General features: G+C 58.9%; 6 protein-coding genes across 6 annotated transcripts; 2 read left to right on the top strand and 4 right to left on the bottom strand.

The window, feature by feature from the left end:
- Positions 1-836: 836 nt before the first annotated feature.
- MSY001_2614 (uncharacterized protein) lies at positions 837-1,306 on the top strand (the record flags this gene model as incomplete). Its single annotated transcript, XM_018884475.1, has 2 exons — positions 837-848; positions 878-1,306. The coding sequence occupies 2 exons, from the start codon at positions 837-839 to the stop codon at positions 1,304-1,306; spliced, it is 441 nt and encodes a 146-aa protein (XP_018741131.1).
- MSY001_2613 (uncharacterized protein) lies at positions 1,307-2,502 on the bottom strand (the record flags this gene model as incomplete). Its single annotated transcript, XM_018884474.1, has 3 exons — positions 1,307-1,759; positions 1,833-2,281; positions 2,313-2,502. The coding sequence occupies 3 exons, from the start codon at positions 2,500-2,502 to the stop codon at positions 1,307-1,309; spliced, it is 1,092 nt and encodes a 363-aa protein (XP_018741130.1).
- Positions 2,503-2,918: 416 nt separating this feature from the next.
- On the bottom strand, positions 2,919-4,235 carry MSY001_2612 (uncharacterized protein; the record flags this gene model as incomplete). Its single annotated transcript, XM_018884473.1, is given in 4 exon segments — positions 2,919-3,368; positions 3,395-3,481; positions 3,533-4,079; positions 4,090-4,235. 4 exon segments carry the CDS (start codon positions 4,233-4,235, stop codon positions 2,919-2,921), a joined length of 1,230 nt encoding a protein of 409 aa, XP_018741129.1.
- Positions 4,236-5,060: 825 nt separating this feature from the next.
- On the top strand, positions 5,061-6,278 carry MSY001_2611 (uncharacterized protein; the record flags this gene model as incomplete). The annotated part of the gene is made up of 1 exon (XM_018884472.1): positions 5,061-6,278. The coding sequence occupies one exon, from the start codon at positions 5,061-5,063 to the stop codon at positions 6,276-6,278; it is 1,218 nt and encodes a 405-aa protein (XP_018741128.1).
- An 11-nt stretch (positions 6,279-6,289) lies between these two features.
- On the bottom strand, positions 6,290-7,054 carry MSY001_2610 (uncharacterized protein; the record flags this gene model as incomplete). The annotated part of the gene is made up of 1 exon (XM_018884471.1): positions 6,290-7,054. The coding sequence occupies one exon, from the start codon at positions 7,052-7,054 to the stop codon at positions 6,290-6,292; it is 765 nt and encodes a 254-aa protein (XP_018741127.1).
- A 1,408-nt stretch (positions 7,055-8,462) lies between these two features.
- On the bottom strand, positions 8,463-14,195 carry MSY001_2609 (uncharacterized protein; the record flags this gene model as incomplete). Its single annotated transcript, XM_018884470.1, has 2 exons — positions 8,463-12,418; positions 12,446-14,195. The coding sequence occupies 2 exons, from the start codon at positions 14,193-14,195 to the stop codon at positions 8,463-8,465; spliced, it is 5,706 nt and encodes a 1,901-aa protein (XP_018741126.1).
- Positions 14,196-14,231: the final 36 nt, after the last annotated feature.

The following is a 14,231-nucleotide window of genomic DNA, read 5'->3' as shown; positions in this document are numbered from 1 at the left end:
ACCACTTGTTCGAGAAGCTGTCGAGACAACTGAATTACCTGCGTCTCTGTCCCGGGGACTTGTTTCGAGTGACCAGGGTGGTCAGCTAGCCCGGTGGTCCATCGGATGCCGCCTTCGGCAACCTCAATATCCAGTAAAAATGCAGAATTCTCACTCTCTTCATTTGCAAATTGGTTTGCCATACTCTTGCATTGGCTTACAAGCAGATCCATTGACGCCAAGCGTGCCAAGGGCTCCTCTGTATCCAATGTTACCAGGCCTTGTTGAAAGTTAGCCTGAATTCCAATCTTTGCGAGTTCTCTTTCTGCAGTGATACGGAGCGTAGCGACATTTTCCGTATCACTTTTCTCCATGGCCTGCTGCAAGGCCACAACATGTCGTAGCGCCCGTGTCACATCTGATACCACGGCGGCTACCCTCGACGAATGCGTGTACCGGGCGGTAGCATTCGAATAAGCCTTTAAAGCCTCATGAAGCTCATCCGTGACAAAGTCTTCTGCAGTCGTACAACTAGTCACAGTCTCCAATGCCGGCTTAGACTGCGTCTTTGTTTCAAGTGTTTCGATCTGTGCATCTAGCAGCTGAACAACTGCGGAAGCCGGAAGCTTCTTCTGAACAACCTCTCCTGGAATATCCACCAGTGGTGATCCAACAGATGATAAAAGCTGCGTCACATCGTGCGTCGCCATGCTGGACACGTGTCCAGCTAGCAAGGGCTAGGGGATCCGTTCTCCATCGGCGTACCACCACCGTGCGCCAGTCATATGCACAGGACACGTGGATATTAGTCAGCTCGTGCTCCTTGCCCGTCAGCCAGGCCACGACGAAGGACAACCATGTCGGATCGGGTGCGTTGACTTGACGTTGACACAGCTAGACCTACGGCCGAGGTGGTCGAGGTGGTGGACGTGGCGGTAACCGAGGTAACACGGTTGGTCGCGGAGGTAATGTCCCTCAAGAGAAGCCCAAAAAAGAAGCCATTCTCAACCTGGCGAAATATGTCGACCAGCAGATTCGTGTGAAATTTTCTGGCGGACGCGAAGGTACGGTGTATCTAAACTTACGTATAGTTGTCGGTGTACTGAAAGGCTACGATCAACTAATGAATCTTGTCATGGATGACGTGGAAGAGCTGTTGCACAACCCTGCCGATGGCGAAACTACTGGCCAGCGCCGGTCATTGGGCCTAGCTGTCCTGCGTGGCACCAATCTGACCCTGATTAGTCCGATGGATGGATTCGAAATGATCGAAAAGTACGTTTCTGCTATGATGCTCACCGACAGTCCTTTCTCTCAAGCGGAGTAATTAGAAGTTGGTGGTTTGGCCCGGTGGGTGCGCGAAGGGAGAGGTCGAAACACTGTACGAGTCATACCCCGTATTGGATGTATCCATAGGTCCCGAGAAATAAGGGGTGCTGTGCAGGTTTGGGTCGGGCGTCGCTGCATTTGCAAGGTTTAAGGAAGCACCCCGCAGATAACGCCGATACATGACTCTCAGGCGATACAACACGCGAAAAAGGAGGTTTGTGCAAACCCATACACCACCCAGCACGCTCGTGATACGCACCAAGAAGGCGACCAACGGCTTGGAGTGTTGGCGCACCGTCATCGTCATAGGCTCGATGTCATACTTGAAATACAATCCCGGAAAGGCGGCCTGTCCTTTCGGATCGCGCTTGTAATCCGTCACACTGTACTGGTTCGTGTTCAAGACACGTCGGCCTGAGATGTATTGGGTAGGAACCACGGATAAGAAATACTGGTATACAGCTGCGTCTAGAAAGTCAGTCGCGCAAATGCCACGTACAGTCATGTGTCAATTCCATACTCACATCCAGGGGCTCAGCAATATCGGGGAAGTAGTCGCCGAAACTGAACTCGTGGATAATATGAGACATATTGATATCTCTGTCAAGGCCTGCATTGGGGATCATGAATACGGGAACAAGCGCTTTGATATGGAAATTCCCTGTGACTTTCTTTACCTTGATACTGCCGTAGATGCGGCATGCTGGTGCATTGTCACCGTCGATAGACCTGTCAACCACTTCAAAGCCCGAATCTTTGTGACGGGGGCCACCACGAACAGACTTTTTGTTCTTCCGGGGCATTTTCTTTTGGTTGCGGTATTGGGCATGTGTCAGCTTGTAGAACTGGTTATGGTGCCCCTTGCTAGCTGCACGCCTCCTTTCTGATTCAAAGTGTGTTGGATCTTTCACGAGATCATTCTCGTCGAAGTGTACAAAATCACCTGTGGCATCCCGCAGATCAATGACCAGTTCTGCATCATTAGTATGGGCAGAAAGACGTACTGCTACAAGGTGAAGCAACCGTAATGTCAATATTGAGCTGCATCAAACTTCCAATATGGTTGTCGACGTCGAACGTAAACTCAGGACTTGTAAATAGGTATGATCGAATCTCAACAAGTGCCATGATGGTCATTACTAGGCCCAAAATAACCGTAAGAAGACCACCATGTGAGGACCTTTTGAGGTACATTGGCTGTGTCTCATGGTTAGCATACACGAGTACCAACTTTGGGAAATGCATCGAATTGCCGAAGCTGACATATCAGTTACTCCAAAGACCATACATACCCTGGGCAGGCGATCCAGCGTGTCGAGCAGCGCATTGTCCGACATGCTGCAGTAACGAGGCACAGGGTCAATCGAACCCGCGATGTGGATCCCTCGAACAACGGTCTCCCGGTTTAAGCCTTGTAGGCTCCTATTAACATGTGGAGAAACACTACCGTCGGTGTCGGCTTTCGCCGCCAGGGCCGACAGGCCGGCGCATTTGGGAATTCGACATTTCCTCCTCATCCAAGCCCGCGTCGCTCCGAATGCGTTCAATCTGGAGTAAGCACCATTGAACATACCTCTTCAAGGATAGGTTTGTATTCATTGAATCGTTTTTCAGCGAGCTAGGGTTAGTAACGTGTCACCTACATCAAAGCCGTCGCGACGAAGTTGCTTGCCTCGCGACTCGCCCTGCCCCATTTCATAGGCTTTTGCAGCCCAATAGTGTTTTGTGCGGGTATAAAAGGTTTTTAAGACCTCACCTGGCTCCGGTGTCGACAGAATATCTTCCTCCGTACGATTCGTTCCTTTGCTTACGCCCATGAAGCTTGTTGCTTCCCGACGAAGAGCGAGCATCTGCTCTATACGGGCCTTTTCTTCTGGCGAAAGCGTTTCCTCATCGTTGATCTGAATGTCTGCCACGCCAGCAAGGTCCTCTTCCACAGGTTCCTCCGCCATGGGCACATCTTCGACACCCTCAGGTTCCAGCTCCTCGTCACTCTCTTCACTATCATCGTCCCTGTCATCTTCATCGTCATCTTCGTCCTCAGACTCATTCCACTCGAGCTGTGTGTTAAACCACATAAACATACCTTGTCGATGGGGCATTCCTTCAGACACACAACCTTGTTCATCTTCGAAAGGTCGATGGTGTAAAAATCATCGAGCGTGTACTCCCGCTAATATGTTAGAATGAAGGTCCTAACGTACATCTTCACTTTCGTAAATACCACCATAGCTTTGGTAAGTGTTTTTATAACGCACATGAACAGTGTATTCCTCTGAACGGCCAGCATGGTATTGTATCGTGTCAGCGGGAGTGCAGTATTTGGGTCTTCTTCAACATCTTCATTGCTTCCATCTGCGTCTGCATATTTGGACCCACGCTTCTTCGTCTTGCGCATATTCAAGCTAATCCACCGCCCATTTCCAGGCAACTGGTACCCATAGAGGTCATTCCAGAACATGCTTTCCATAGATTCCTCATCCGTTTCCGTATCGGTGACACCACCAAACAGGACGCCAGTACTTCGGTTTCCCCACAAGGCCATGGTACATCCTGAACGTGGAGGATTGGGCGCATAGCCAATCTTGCGGCGTTTGGACCACTCAATTTTGGTCAAGTCCTCATTCATATGCAGCATCCACGCATCCTCCAGCGCTTGACCTTGTGCTCTCTGTCCTTTGACATACTTTTTGCAGTAACCGCCATAGAGCACGATTCCTTCAGGGGTCGGCAAAAAGGAAAAGCCACTGCGTGCCCTGGCGTCAGCATGTCTGTACATACGACGGACGACGAAGGTCGTTTTGCTTGATCTCCTTCCACTTATATTCCAATGTGTCGAACACCCACAGGTCTTGCAGATATGTTGTTCGAACGCCCGTATCAACAAATCCACCAAATAGAACGAGGAAGTGTTTCCAAATAGCCATTCGGTGGCCACTACGAGCACTTGGGCGCACTTTGGTCTCCACCTTTTCCCATGCGCGTTCCGCAATCGAGTATACCCAGAGCTAGTGTTAATGAGATAAAACGCACGTCACGGTAGTGATGAAAGTTTGTTTGTTTGGTACTCGCAAATTCACCACCGAAACACCAAAGTTGACCCCCACTTGTGGGCGTTCCAACCATCTGGTGCGCTGAGCGGGGTCCTGGCTGAATTTTACCTGCGATTAGTGCTCGAGCTACGCACTTGAATATGAACGCCATTCATTTTTCTCGGGAATATAGCGGAAAAGATCCTGGTAGAACATGCACCTAGCTGTCAGGCATGCTCATCACGTACTTGTCTCCGTCAAAGTACTCTCCCCCGAACATCCACAAATCATTGCCCAAGGGACACGGCGTGAGGCTGCGTAAGCACGTATGCCAAACGTACGTAGCATTAGCTCGGCGACTTGGAATGGATACGACATGCTCCTCAGTCGTAGCATGTTGCTGCTCCCACTCTTCGCGGTACTGGGCAAGCAATGCATCCAAATCCTCCTCGTCCATATCATTCACATCATCCTTCTTGGCTCCCTTTTTCTTTTGCTTTGACGCACGGCGTTCAGCCAGCTCATGAATAAGTCAGATAGCTGCCTACCTTCTCTTGTTTAGCCTTCTTAGCTGCCTTGGCGGCTGCTTTACCTGCACCTTTCGCCTTCCCCATACTTGCACCGTGCGTGTGCACGCAAAAAAAATGGAGGTGGACGACGTTGGAAGGTCTAGGAAAATCCTCCACTCGTCTGTCGTTACGAGTCATCCCGCCACTCACCATGATCCCGAGTAGCCGGTCATGGCGCCCAGGATATGCGACCGCGGGGACGCTTAAGCGCATGGTGGCTCCGACCGCTGTTGCGCGGGCTCCCAAGCCGATCGCTCGTGTCCTGGCGCCGGTACGACCGCTGCACTCGGCACCCACCCCTTCGCCCACACCGTCCGCTGCGACAGCGGCGGCGGACCCCCAAAAGTTGAAAATTGTCACTGCCTACGCCTTCGCGGCTAAGCCTCGCGAGAAAGAGGAGGACCAGAGTGACGAAAAAGAGGCTTCTCGTGCTGTATTCCCTGAGCGTGCCATTGATCCCAAAAGTGATCTCGGTCTATGGCGCAGCAAAATGCTCAAGGGTGGCGATGCAGGCGAGGATGCGCTGATGGTCGCCAAGTCACCGGATCAGTCTACTTTCCTATTAGGTGTGGCTGACGGTGTCGGTGGCTGGACCGAATCGGGCGTGGATCCGTCGCTCTACTCTAACGCACTGCTGCACTATGCGGCGCAGTTTGCTGAGCGACACCCGACCATGCCCACACCGCAGGCTATTTTGCAGTATGCCTTTGATCAGGTTGCCCAAAATCCTGACATCGAGGCAGGCAGCTCGACTGCCTGTCTGCTCCGCTTGGACACGTCGACCGGTCGCATGTCGTGTGCCAATGTGGGTGACTCGGGCTTTGTGCACTTGCGTCCTGACCCTGCCAGTTCAGAGGGGCGGATGTATGTGGTCAACAGCTCTGCGCCTCAGCTGTACGGATTCAACTGCCCGTACCAGCTCGCCAAAGTACCTCAGAGTATGCTTCAGCCCGGGTCGTTGACGAACTACCCCAGCGACGCCTCGCTGCTCGAGGTGGACTTGCAGCGCGGCGATTTGGTACTCGTGATGACCGATGGGTTCTTGGACAACGTACATTGCAAGCTCCCGCCAAAAGAGTCACTAACGCCTGATGCTCCTCAGCGGCCCGAGTTGTTGCAACTTATTGACATGTTGCAGGACAAGCACCGCGAGCACTGGGTGAAGACGAAGAAAGCTGGCGCCACAGCAGCGGACGAGAAGCAGGACTTTGCGAATGTGGTGGCATCGACGTTGATGCAGTATGCACGCCTATGTCAGATGACCGAAGAGAAAGTGAGTCCCTTCCAAATTGATGCTGCGCGACATGGCATCCACTATCCTGGAGGTAAAATTGATGATATCGCGCTCATTTGCGCGGCGGCTGTGTAATAGTCTCTATATTAATGTTGCAACTCGGGGCGCTTGCCCGGTTGCCATTCGCGAATCGCCTTCGCAATGTTGGTCCAATATCGCAGCTGCATGGCCAATGCTTGCACACGCTGTGTATCGAGCGGTGTGTGAGCGAATGCCTCATCAAGCTGGGTAAGGACGTCCTGCATATGCTCCTGGTTTGCCTCATTTACCTGCTCGACCGCCGCTTCGTCCTCTGCATCAGCAAGGGCCTCCTGCAGCTCCATGACCTCCATCAGCAACGAAGGGTCTGCCATGGAAGTACCCTCCGGGATGCCCTCGATGCCTTGCCTTTCCAACTGCGGTAAGTCGTCAATACACACCAAGTAGAGGACCCGCGGTAGAGGTTGCCGCAGCGTCTCATAGGCTTTGTTGAGAATCGCACTCTGGTGTGCGCCAATCTCCTGTTCGTTGTCTGGCTTGTGCACGAGCCGATCGGGGTGCGACAAGGCCATCGTGCGCCGCCACTGGGCCTTGAGGGCGCTCTGGTCGACCTGCCACCCTTGATGCGGCACACTCTCCCATGGAATACCCAAAACATCATAATAATCCACAGACGGTGGCAGTGGCTGGAGAGTGTCGCACTTATTGCACTGCAGCGAGGCCGTGGCATTCGGCGTCCCGCAGTTGGCACACGCCTTCTTGGTGGCGTAGGTACGCACCAAAGTCGCGATTGGCGACACTGGCGTCCATGAAACATGCGAGTACGGGCGCTGCGCGTAGGCGATGGCGCGTGTCCAGCAAAGCAACGTCATCGCGGAGGGGGCTCGTCAAGGTGCATCGCCGCGGATCTGCTCTGGGACTTCTCCACATCCACCGACCCATGTGTGGTGGATGGCAGCGTCTTGCATGAGAACAGTAGTAAAGGCGGATGCAGAGCTGGTGTGGGCCTACGCTCAGTACAAATGGGCGCGTATACCAGAGAATGCAATACCGTGCTGTATCGGGCACATCCATGAACTGCGCCCCATGACCTATCTGTCGGAACAGTTGGCGTGTACGGCGTACCTGCATGGACGGTGGCCGTGTATATTTGTGCATGTGGTCGCGACGGTTGTCGGTGCCCAGCTACACGAGTTCTATGCTGAATACACGCTGGATGATGGCTCGGGCACGATCGATGTTCATTGCCGCCAAACATTGCCCACATGGCATGTGCATCGCCTCCAGACAGGGCCTAGTGACCCATATACCCACAATGCGACGACCCGCCAACTGGACCACTCGAGCCTCCATTTCTCAGTGGGAGATCTTGTCGAAACCCTCGCTCGCTTGTATGTGCACTCGCACCGTGGCCGAGTGCTGCATGCCCTTGCGATAGGTGTGTAACAACAAAGACTGACAATAGACCGCATCGACGATCGCAACGAAGAGCCGCGGCATATGCTCCGAGCTATCCACAAAGCGTCTGTCTGTGCAGACACACTTCCCGATGAATTGGCGGCGCACGCGCCCTCTAACCCTACTTCCACGTCGCCATCGTCTGGCCCGGCAGGCCACGATCATGCGCAGACTGCACCCTCCCCACGAGTCCCCCCCCGGCCTGATGACTGGCAGGATTCTGAGGCTACCAGTGATCCTCGTGCAGCGCCACTGCCTATACCCCCGCCTCTCGAGCACTCGTCCAAGGGCTTTGCCCGGCTTGTGTGGCGCTATATGCATCAAGATACCCTAGCACAGACGGCGACTGCGACAAGCCTCTCGATGAAAGCTGTCCCTTTCTATACGTCCGCGGGCCTTGAGAGGGTCTTTCAAAGCGAGGCACATGCGGTTATCTCCGACAAGGCACATCGTTCTGGCCAGAGTGTGTCGGCTGCCTCGGGCGCGATGGAACAGCGTGTGTCACGGCTCCTGTCCTACACACTTACCTATCTCACACACACGGGCAGCGTGCTGGCATGGCGTGATGGTGTGTACGTGATTTGCGACTATGTAATAGCAACGCAGCTCAGCAAAATGCTGCGCCTCCTACCACACGCGCCAGGGGTGCGTGTAGCCAAGGAGCCTGCCATGCGTGCGGAAGCGCTGTGCATACGCTTGCGACGCGCCGACTCCCGCTTCCAGTATGTGCCACTGGCTTCGGTCGTCGAAGGACTCGAACTACTCGCGCAGCGTGGATTGGTCCAACCCGTGCTGGGACACAGCTACCTCCCTATGGTGCCGTTACAGGCCAGCCAGGAGCGCCTCGCCAAAGTCGCGAGCCGCTGACTGCAGCTGCTCGACCTCGGGCGGGTGTGCCGGCGTCCAGTGCATCGTCGGTTCCGCCGCGCCTGCCTCGCTGGCCAGAAGCCGCGCGAGGTTGTGGAGCACAGCGAGCATCTCGGTACGCGCCACTGTGCTCATAAGGTCCGTCGTGTCCGGGTAGAGCCGCGGGACGCGCTCAAGCAACTCGTGTGTACGGTGGATGGCCTGCTGCAGTGCATGGCGCTCGTTGGCCGAACTCGTGCCGGAGCGCGCCTGGGCTAGTAGCGTCGGCAGCTTTTGCGGTAGCATAGCATAGTCTAGGAACACACGCCCACCGTCGTTCCAGCCCTGCACCGGCACCGGCACCGGCGCCTCCGCAGCCTCGGCCATGGGTGAGAAGAGGTCAATAAGCACTTGTGTGTCGCCGCGCACAAATGCTTCCGCCGCTAGGTATCGCACGGCAATGGCATGGGCGCCAGACATGTCGTTGGCACGCAGGCGGTGCTCGTACTCGGCAAAGTAATCGCCCTGCGCGTGGCTAGCCGTCGCACGCGCGGCCCACAGCCACGTATCCGGCAAGCACAGCTCCGTTTGCAGCCACGAGGCGTGCTCGTCGAGGTGCGCCACATGCCGAGTGAGGAGCGCCTGCACAGCACGCTGGCGCACAGCCTCGTCGGTCAGGTGCAGCAACACAAAGGCGGCCCAATGCCACTCGCCACTCGCCTCCAGTTGCGCTGCATAGGCCGTCGTCAAACGCTCTCCCACCGTAGCGTCGTCCAGGGACCTAACGCCCAGCGCCCGTGAAAGGTACATGAGCAGGTGCCACGGGAGAGTGTGGTCGAGCGCACTGCGCCCAAAGTGGCGCGGCTCCAGTGCATGCTCCAGGGGGTACGATGCATCCACATGGAGCATGAGCAGCTCAAACAGCGCATCGCGCGGCGCGCCCGGCCGCTGGATCAGCTCGCGCTTGCGCAGTAGACCCAGCTGCGCATCCGCCTGGTATGGCGGCAGCGGTGCTGCCGTGCTGTCCGACTCGCGCCAGGCCGCTTCGTAGCTGCGAAGGCTGACTGCAAGCGGAGCCTCCCACGCGGTGCCATACCACACATGCAGCCCCAGGGCACGGCGCCAGTCCAGGCCCGCGGCCATCGCGAGAGTCTGCGTCGGTCGCCCCCGCGCGTCGCTCATCTGCGCATGCGTGACGTTCCCGGCCAGCAGCTCGTAGACGCGGCGCACGGACGTGTCCACCTCTGCATCCACACCTTCTGAGCGCCACACGGCCAGCTGCTCCTGCAGGTCCGCCCGCATCTCCAGTGAGCCGCCGGCCTGTGCCACAAGCGTGGCTAGGCGCACCTGGCCCGATTCCATAGCCGCCTCAGCCGCCTCTTCCACCTGGTGCCCACTCAGCAGCGCAAACACCTGCTCGGTGCTCCGCGACGCGGCCGTATGCGCGCGGACCTCGGCCTGGACTGAGGCGGCCACGGCCCGCTCCAGCCATGCAGACAGTGCTGCCTTGCGCCGGCGCTGCGTCACATGGGCCACGAGCGCTGCGTCCGGTGCGTCGCCGCCGGGCGTGGCAGGGAGCGCCAGGTCCAGTGGGTCGAACAGGGCGCTGGCCAAGTGCCACAGCTGTGCCGCATACTGCTTGTCGTCCACGCCATACAGCTGCGCAATGTCAGCGCAGGTTGTGCCCTGGCGGAACGAGACACTGGGCGCGAGCTCGCCGGCGCGACGCTCGGTATGCGCCAACTGGCGCTCCAGCAGCAGGCGCGACAGAGCCTGCACTTGCGCCTGGGCGTCGGGGTCGGTGTACGCAGGCACAGGCGCCATGTGCACCTGCGTCAGGCTGTCGCCTTGCGTTGCACGTCCCACCGTGCCCTGGTGCACCAACAGGCCGCGTGGTCCCCAGCCCGCCCGGGTAGCGCGCGCCCAGGCCAGACCAGGGTCTGTCGCACTCGTATCGAGGGCCGTGTGCTCCGCATCGACCCGTACGAGCGGCACAGGCGGTCGTGCGGGCGGCACAGGGTCGATGACGCCAAGCTCCGCCTCCTGCAGCACGTCCGCGTCAGGCATCAGTTCCGCCTCTGTCACAGAGCTAGGCGGGACGGACGGCGGCGGCATCCATGGACCGTGGCTCACGCCTCCGACCGGTCCTGTCGTCGGAGGCGCCTGCCCAAAAAAACTCGCGCGCATCACTTGGACCTTGCGAGCCTCGGGGCCGGGCGTCGTGCGCATGGCCGCGCCTGGCGTCATGGAGCGACGCAGCGGCATAGCTGCCGGGACGGTGGGCACCCAGACGTCAGCCTCCATGTCGTCTGCACGGTCCGCGCCGAGTTCGCTCTCGTGCATGTCGCTCTCATCGCTGCCACTCTCCTCGCCCAGAGCCATGGGCGGAGGCGCATCGTCGTCCTCGTCGTGCATGTCATCGTCCGCGCCTGGCGCCCCGTCCATTTCTTCGTCGGAGTCATCGAGTCCGTAGCGCGAAAAGTGCGGCACATTAAACGTCCAAGTGCCACTCACAGCATCGTACGACACAAAGTCAGTCTCCTTTTTGTTGCGCAGCTTGTGGATATGCTGCTTGACGCGCGGCAGCTGCTCGTCCTTCAGCGGCTCCCGCGTGGCGCGGTCGACAGGCCAGCAACCTTCCAGACTCACACGCGCGGGCACATTGAGCCCCGTCCCAAGCGGCGCCTTCGGCACCGGCACGTAGTGTGGAAGGAGCCCGTCCAGCGGCTCGTCCGATTCGAGGTCCTCCTCCTGGGGATACACAAAGCACTCCTTCGCACGCAGCTGCACCACACCACCGGCGACAAAGCTCAGGTCTGGCACACTCGTCAGGTCCACCGGCTCCAGGAACGTCACCTGACCAAAGCCCACGCGGCCCACCACAAAGTCACTCACCTGCGCGAGCTCGTCGAAGGGCATCGAACGCAGCGCAGCGAGCGACGGCTCCGTGAAGTAGTCGCCCTTTTGTGCTGGGCGGGGCGGGCGCAGCTCGGTGGCACTCGCCACCGACGCCTTCGCCTTGGGTGCAGGCGTCGACGACAGCACACTCGCATCATGCGTAGGCACAACCAACGACGTATCGCCATCGATGCCGCCCGCCACGACTTTCTCCACGGCCGGCGAGAAGCGAGCACGCGGCGTCACCGCACGCGGCACGGAGGCACGGAGGCTAGGCGATTGCGTCAAACTTGTATCGGCGTCCAACACAAGGCGCTTCGAGGTCGAGCGAGGAATAAAGGCTTGCGAGGGCAGCACCGCCGCATCGCTCGGGTTGCGGAACAGACCGACGCTACCGGCCCGCACCGGCGTCGTACGATCCACAGGCGTACCTTCCCGCACACTGCGTGACATGTCCAGGCCGGGCGTCGAGCCCCGCAGCCGGGTCACACGCACCGCATTGCGTGGACTGGAGCGGAAGGGCGGGACCAGCGGAGGCTTGTTCTTGGGCGCCACGTTAAAGGGCAGCGGCGATTGGTTCGCGGCGGTCGTCGGCACCTGGCTCAGCAGGGCGTCCGTACCGTAAGGGTTCGTCGTCAGCGTGGGTGGCGCCACCGACGCACCGGGCGCCGGCGCCGACGCACCTAGTGGCTTGGCACCGAACAGCCCACCACTGGCGCCAGCGCCGCCCGCCGGCTGGCTTTGGCCGAAGAGCGATGGAGCCGTGCCCGAGGCCGGTTGGCTCTGCCCAAAGAGGCCACCGGACGAGGTGCCTGTGCCGGCCGTTGTCGACTGGCCAAAAGAAAACGCCGGCTTGGCAGCATTGTTCGTCGTATTGTTTCCGAAAAGACCGCCGCCTGTACTGGGTGCACTGCTAGCAGCGCCCGCTGCACCAGTATTGCCAAAGAGGGACGTCCCACCTGCTGCAGGTTGCGAGGCATTATTGTTGCCAAAGAGCGAGGTGCCCGGCGGCTTGGCACCGAACAGGCCACCGCCTGCATTGTTCGTCGTGCTGGACGCACCGAAACCGCCCGTGCTGGTGCTACCCGCAGATGGCTGCGACGCACTGTTGCCGAAGAGCGAGGTGCCCGGCGGCTTGGCACCGAACAGGCCACCGCCTGCATTGTTCGTCGTGGTCGATGCACCAAAGCCACCCGCCGCGCCCGCGGCCGGGGCACCAAAGCCGGTGCCTGTGCCGGTGCCAGTGTTGGTGTTGCTACTGCCAAACGAGAAGGCAGGCTTGTTCGCCTGTGCCTGTGTGTTGTTGTTCGCGCCAAAGCCGCCAAACGTGGGGGCCGTCGATGGCTGCGAGCTGCTGTTGCCAAAGAGTCCGCCGGGCTTGGGGGCGTTGTTGTTATTAGCACCGAATGAGAAGCCTGTGCCGCCACTGCCAAACGTCGAGCCTGTCGACGGCGGCTGCGCTGGCTGCGTCGTTGAGGCGCCAAAACTGAAGCCTGTGGACGGCGGCTGCGCCGGCTGCGTCGTGGACGAGCCAAAGCCGCCAAACAGTGGCTTGGACTGGTTGTTCTGCGTCGCATTGTTGTTGTTGGCGCCAAAGCTAAAGCCCGTACTCGGTGTATTGGCATTGTTCGCACCAAAACTGAAGCCGCTAGACGGGGCCGTCTGTGCACCCGTCGAGCCGCTGCCAAACAGTGAGCCCGAGCCAGTGCCTCCTGCGTTGTTTTGAGCGCCAAACATAGGGGTCGTCGTCGAGGCGCCAAAGGTGCTAGGCTTGTTCTGGCCGAACAGGCCCCCTGTGCCTGCGGTGGCCGTGTTGTTCTGTGCTCCAAAAAGCGAGGTGCCTGAGTTCATCTGCGACGTCGCAGGTTGGCCGAACAGGCCGGTACCCGTGCCCGATGCCGGCTGGCCGAACGCATTCGTCGTGGACGCCTGACCGAACCCGGGCGTCGAGCTGGGCGCCGCTTGGGCGCCAAACGAGCTCGGCTGCGCCCCAAAGCCAAACGACGGCGCCGACGTTGTACCCGGGGCGCTGCCAGCGGCCGTGCCCAGGGCACTAGGACCGGCCGTGCCCTTGCCGCGGCCCTGCTGGTAGTCCATGAGGCGCAGCTCCTCGGGGCTCATGCTTTGGTACGCGGGCATCGAGGTTAGCGACTGATGGACTTCGAATGTCTTGGCATGGGCCTTCGGCTCATTCGGCGTCATGTCCTCGCGGAACGGCGCGTAGGGCACCGTCGCCGAGCCCTGCGTGACCGACGACACACCGGCCATGCCACCGCCAAATCCGCCAAATGCAGGAGTAGGTGCAGACGACGGCTGCCCGAAGAATGACGTGTTCGCCTGCCCAAAGCCTGTAGAGGCGGTGTTGGGTGCGCCGAACGTGCTGGTCGGTGGCTGCGACACGGGCGTGGACGCGCCACCAAACCCAAACGACGTCCCCGTCTGCGCCGGCATACTAGGTGTCGATGCGCCAAAGCCGCCAAAGCCTGTCGTCGCGGGCTTGGGGGCGCCGAACGAGCTCGTCGACGACTGGTTAAACGAGAAGGGAGTGTTCATGGGCGCAGACTGCATGCTGTTGTTCGCTCCAAATGCCGGCGTCTGCGACGAACCGAACGCCGTTCCCGTCGCCGGCTGTCCAAACGCCGGTGTGCCAAATGCGCTGGTCGCCGCTGGCTGTCCAAACATGCTGCCGGTGCCCGCACCTGCGGCGGGCGCCGGCTGGCCAAACATGCCAGTGCCTGACGGCTGGGACGCATTGTTCACGCCCTGCTGATTTTGCTGACCGAAGCCGCCGAACGACGAACTACCGAACATACTGTCTCGCTCGTTCGCACGCGCTCGCCGCTCGCT

This window comes from Malassezia sympodialis, genomic scaffold (genome assembly GCF_000349305.1).
Source record: "Malassezia sympodialis ATCC 42132 genomic scaffold, msy_sf_12, whole genome shotgun sequence".
NCBI lineage: Eukaryota > Fungi > Basidiomycota > Malasseziomycetes > Malasseziales > Malasseziaceae > Malassezia > Malassezia sympodialis.
The sequence above is the reverse complement of the archived record's forward strand: the minus strand, read 5'-3'. Positions and strand labels throughout refer to the sequence as shown.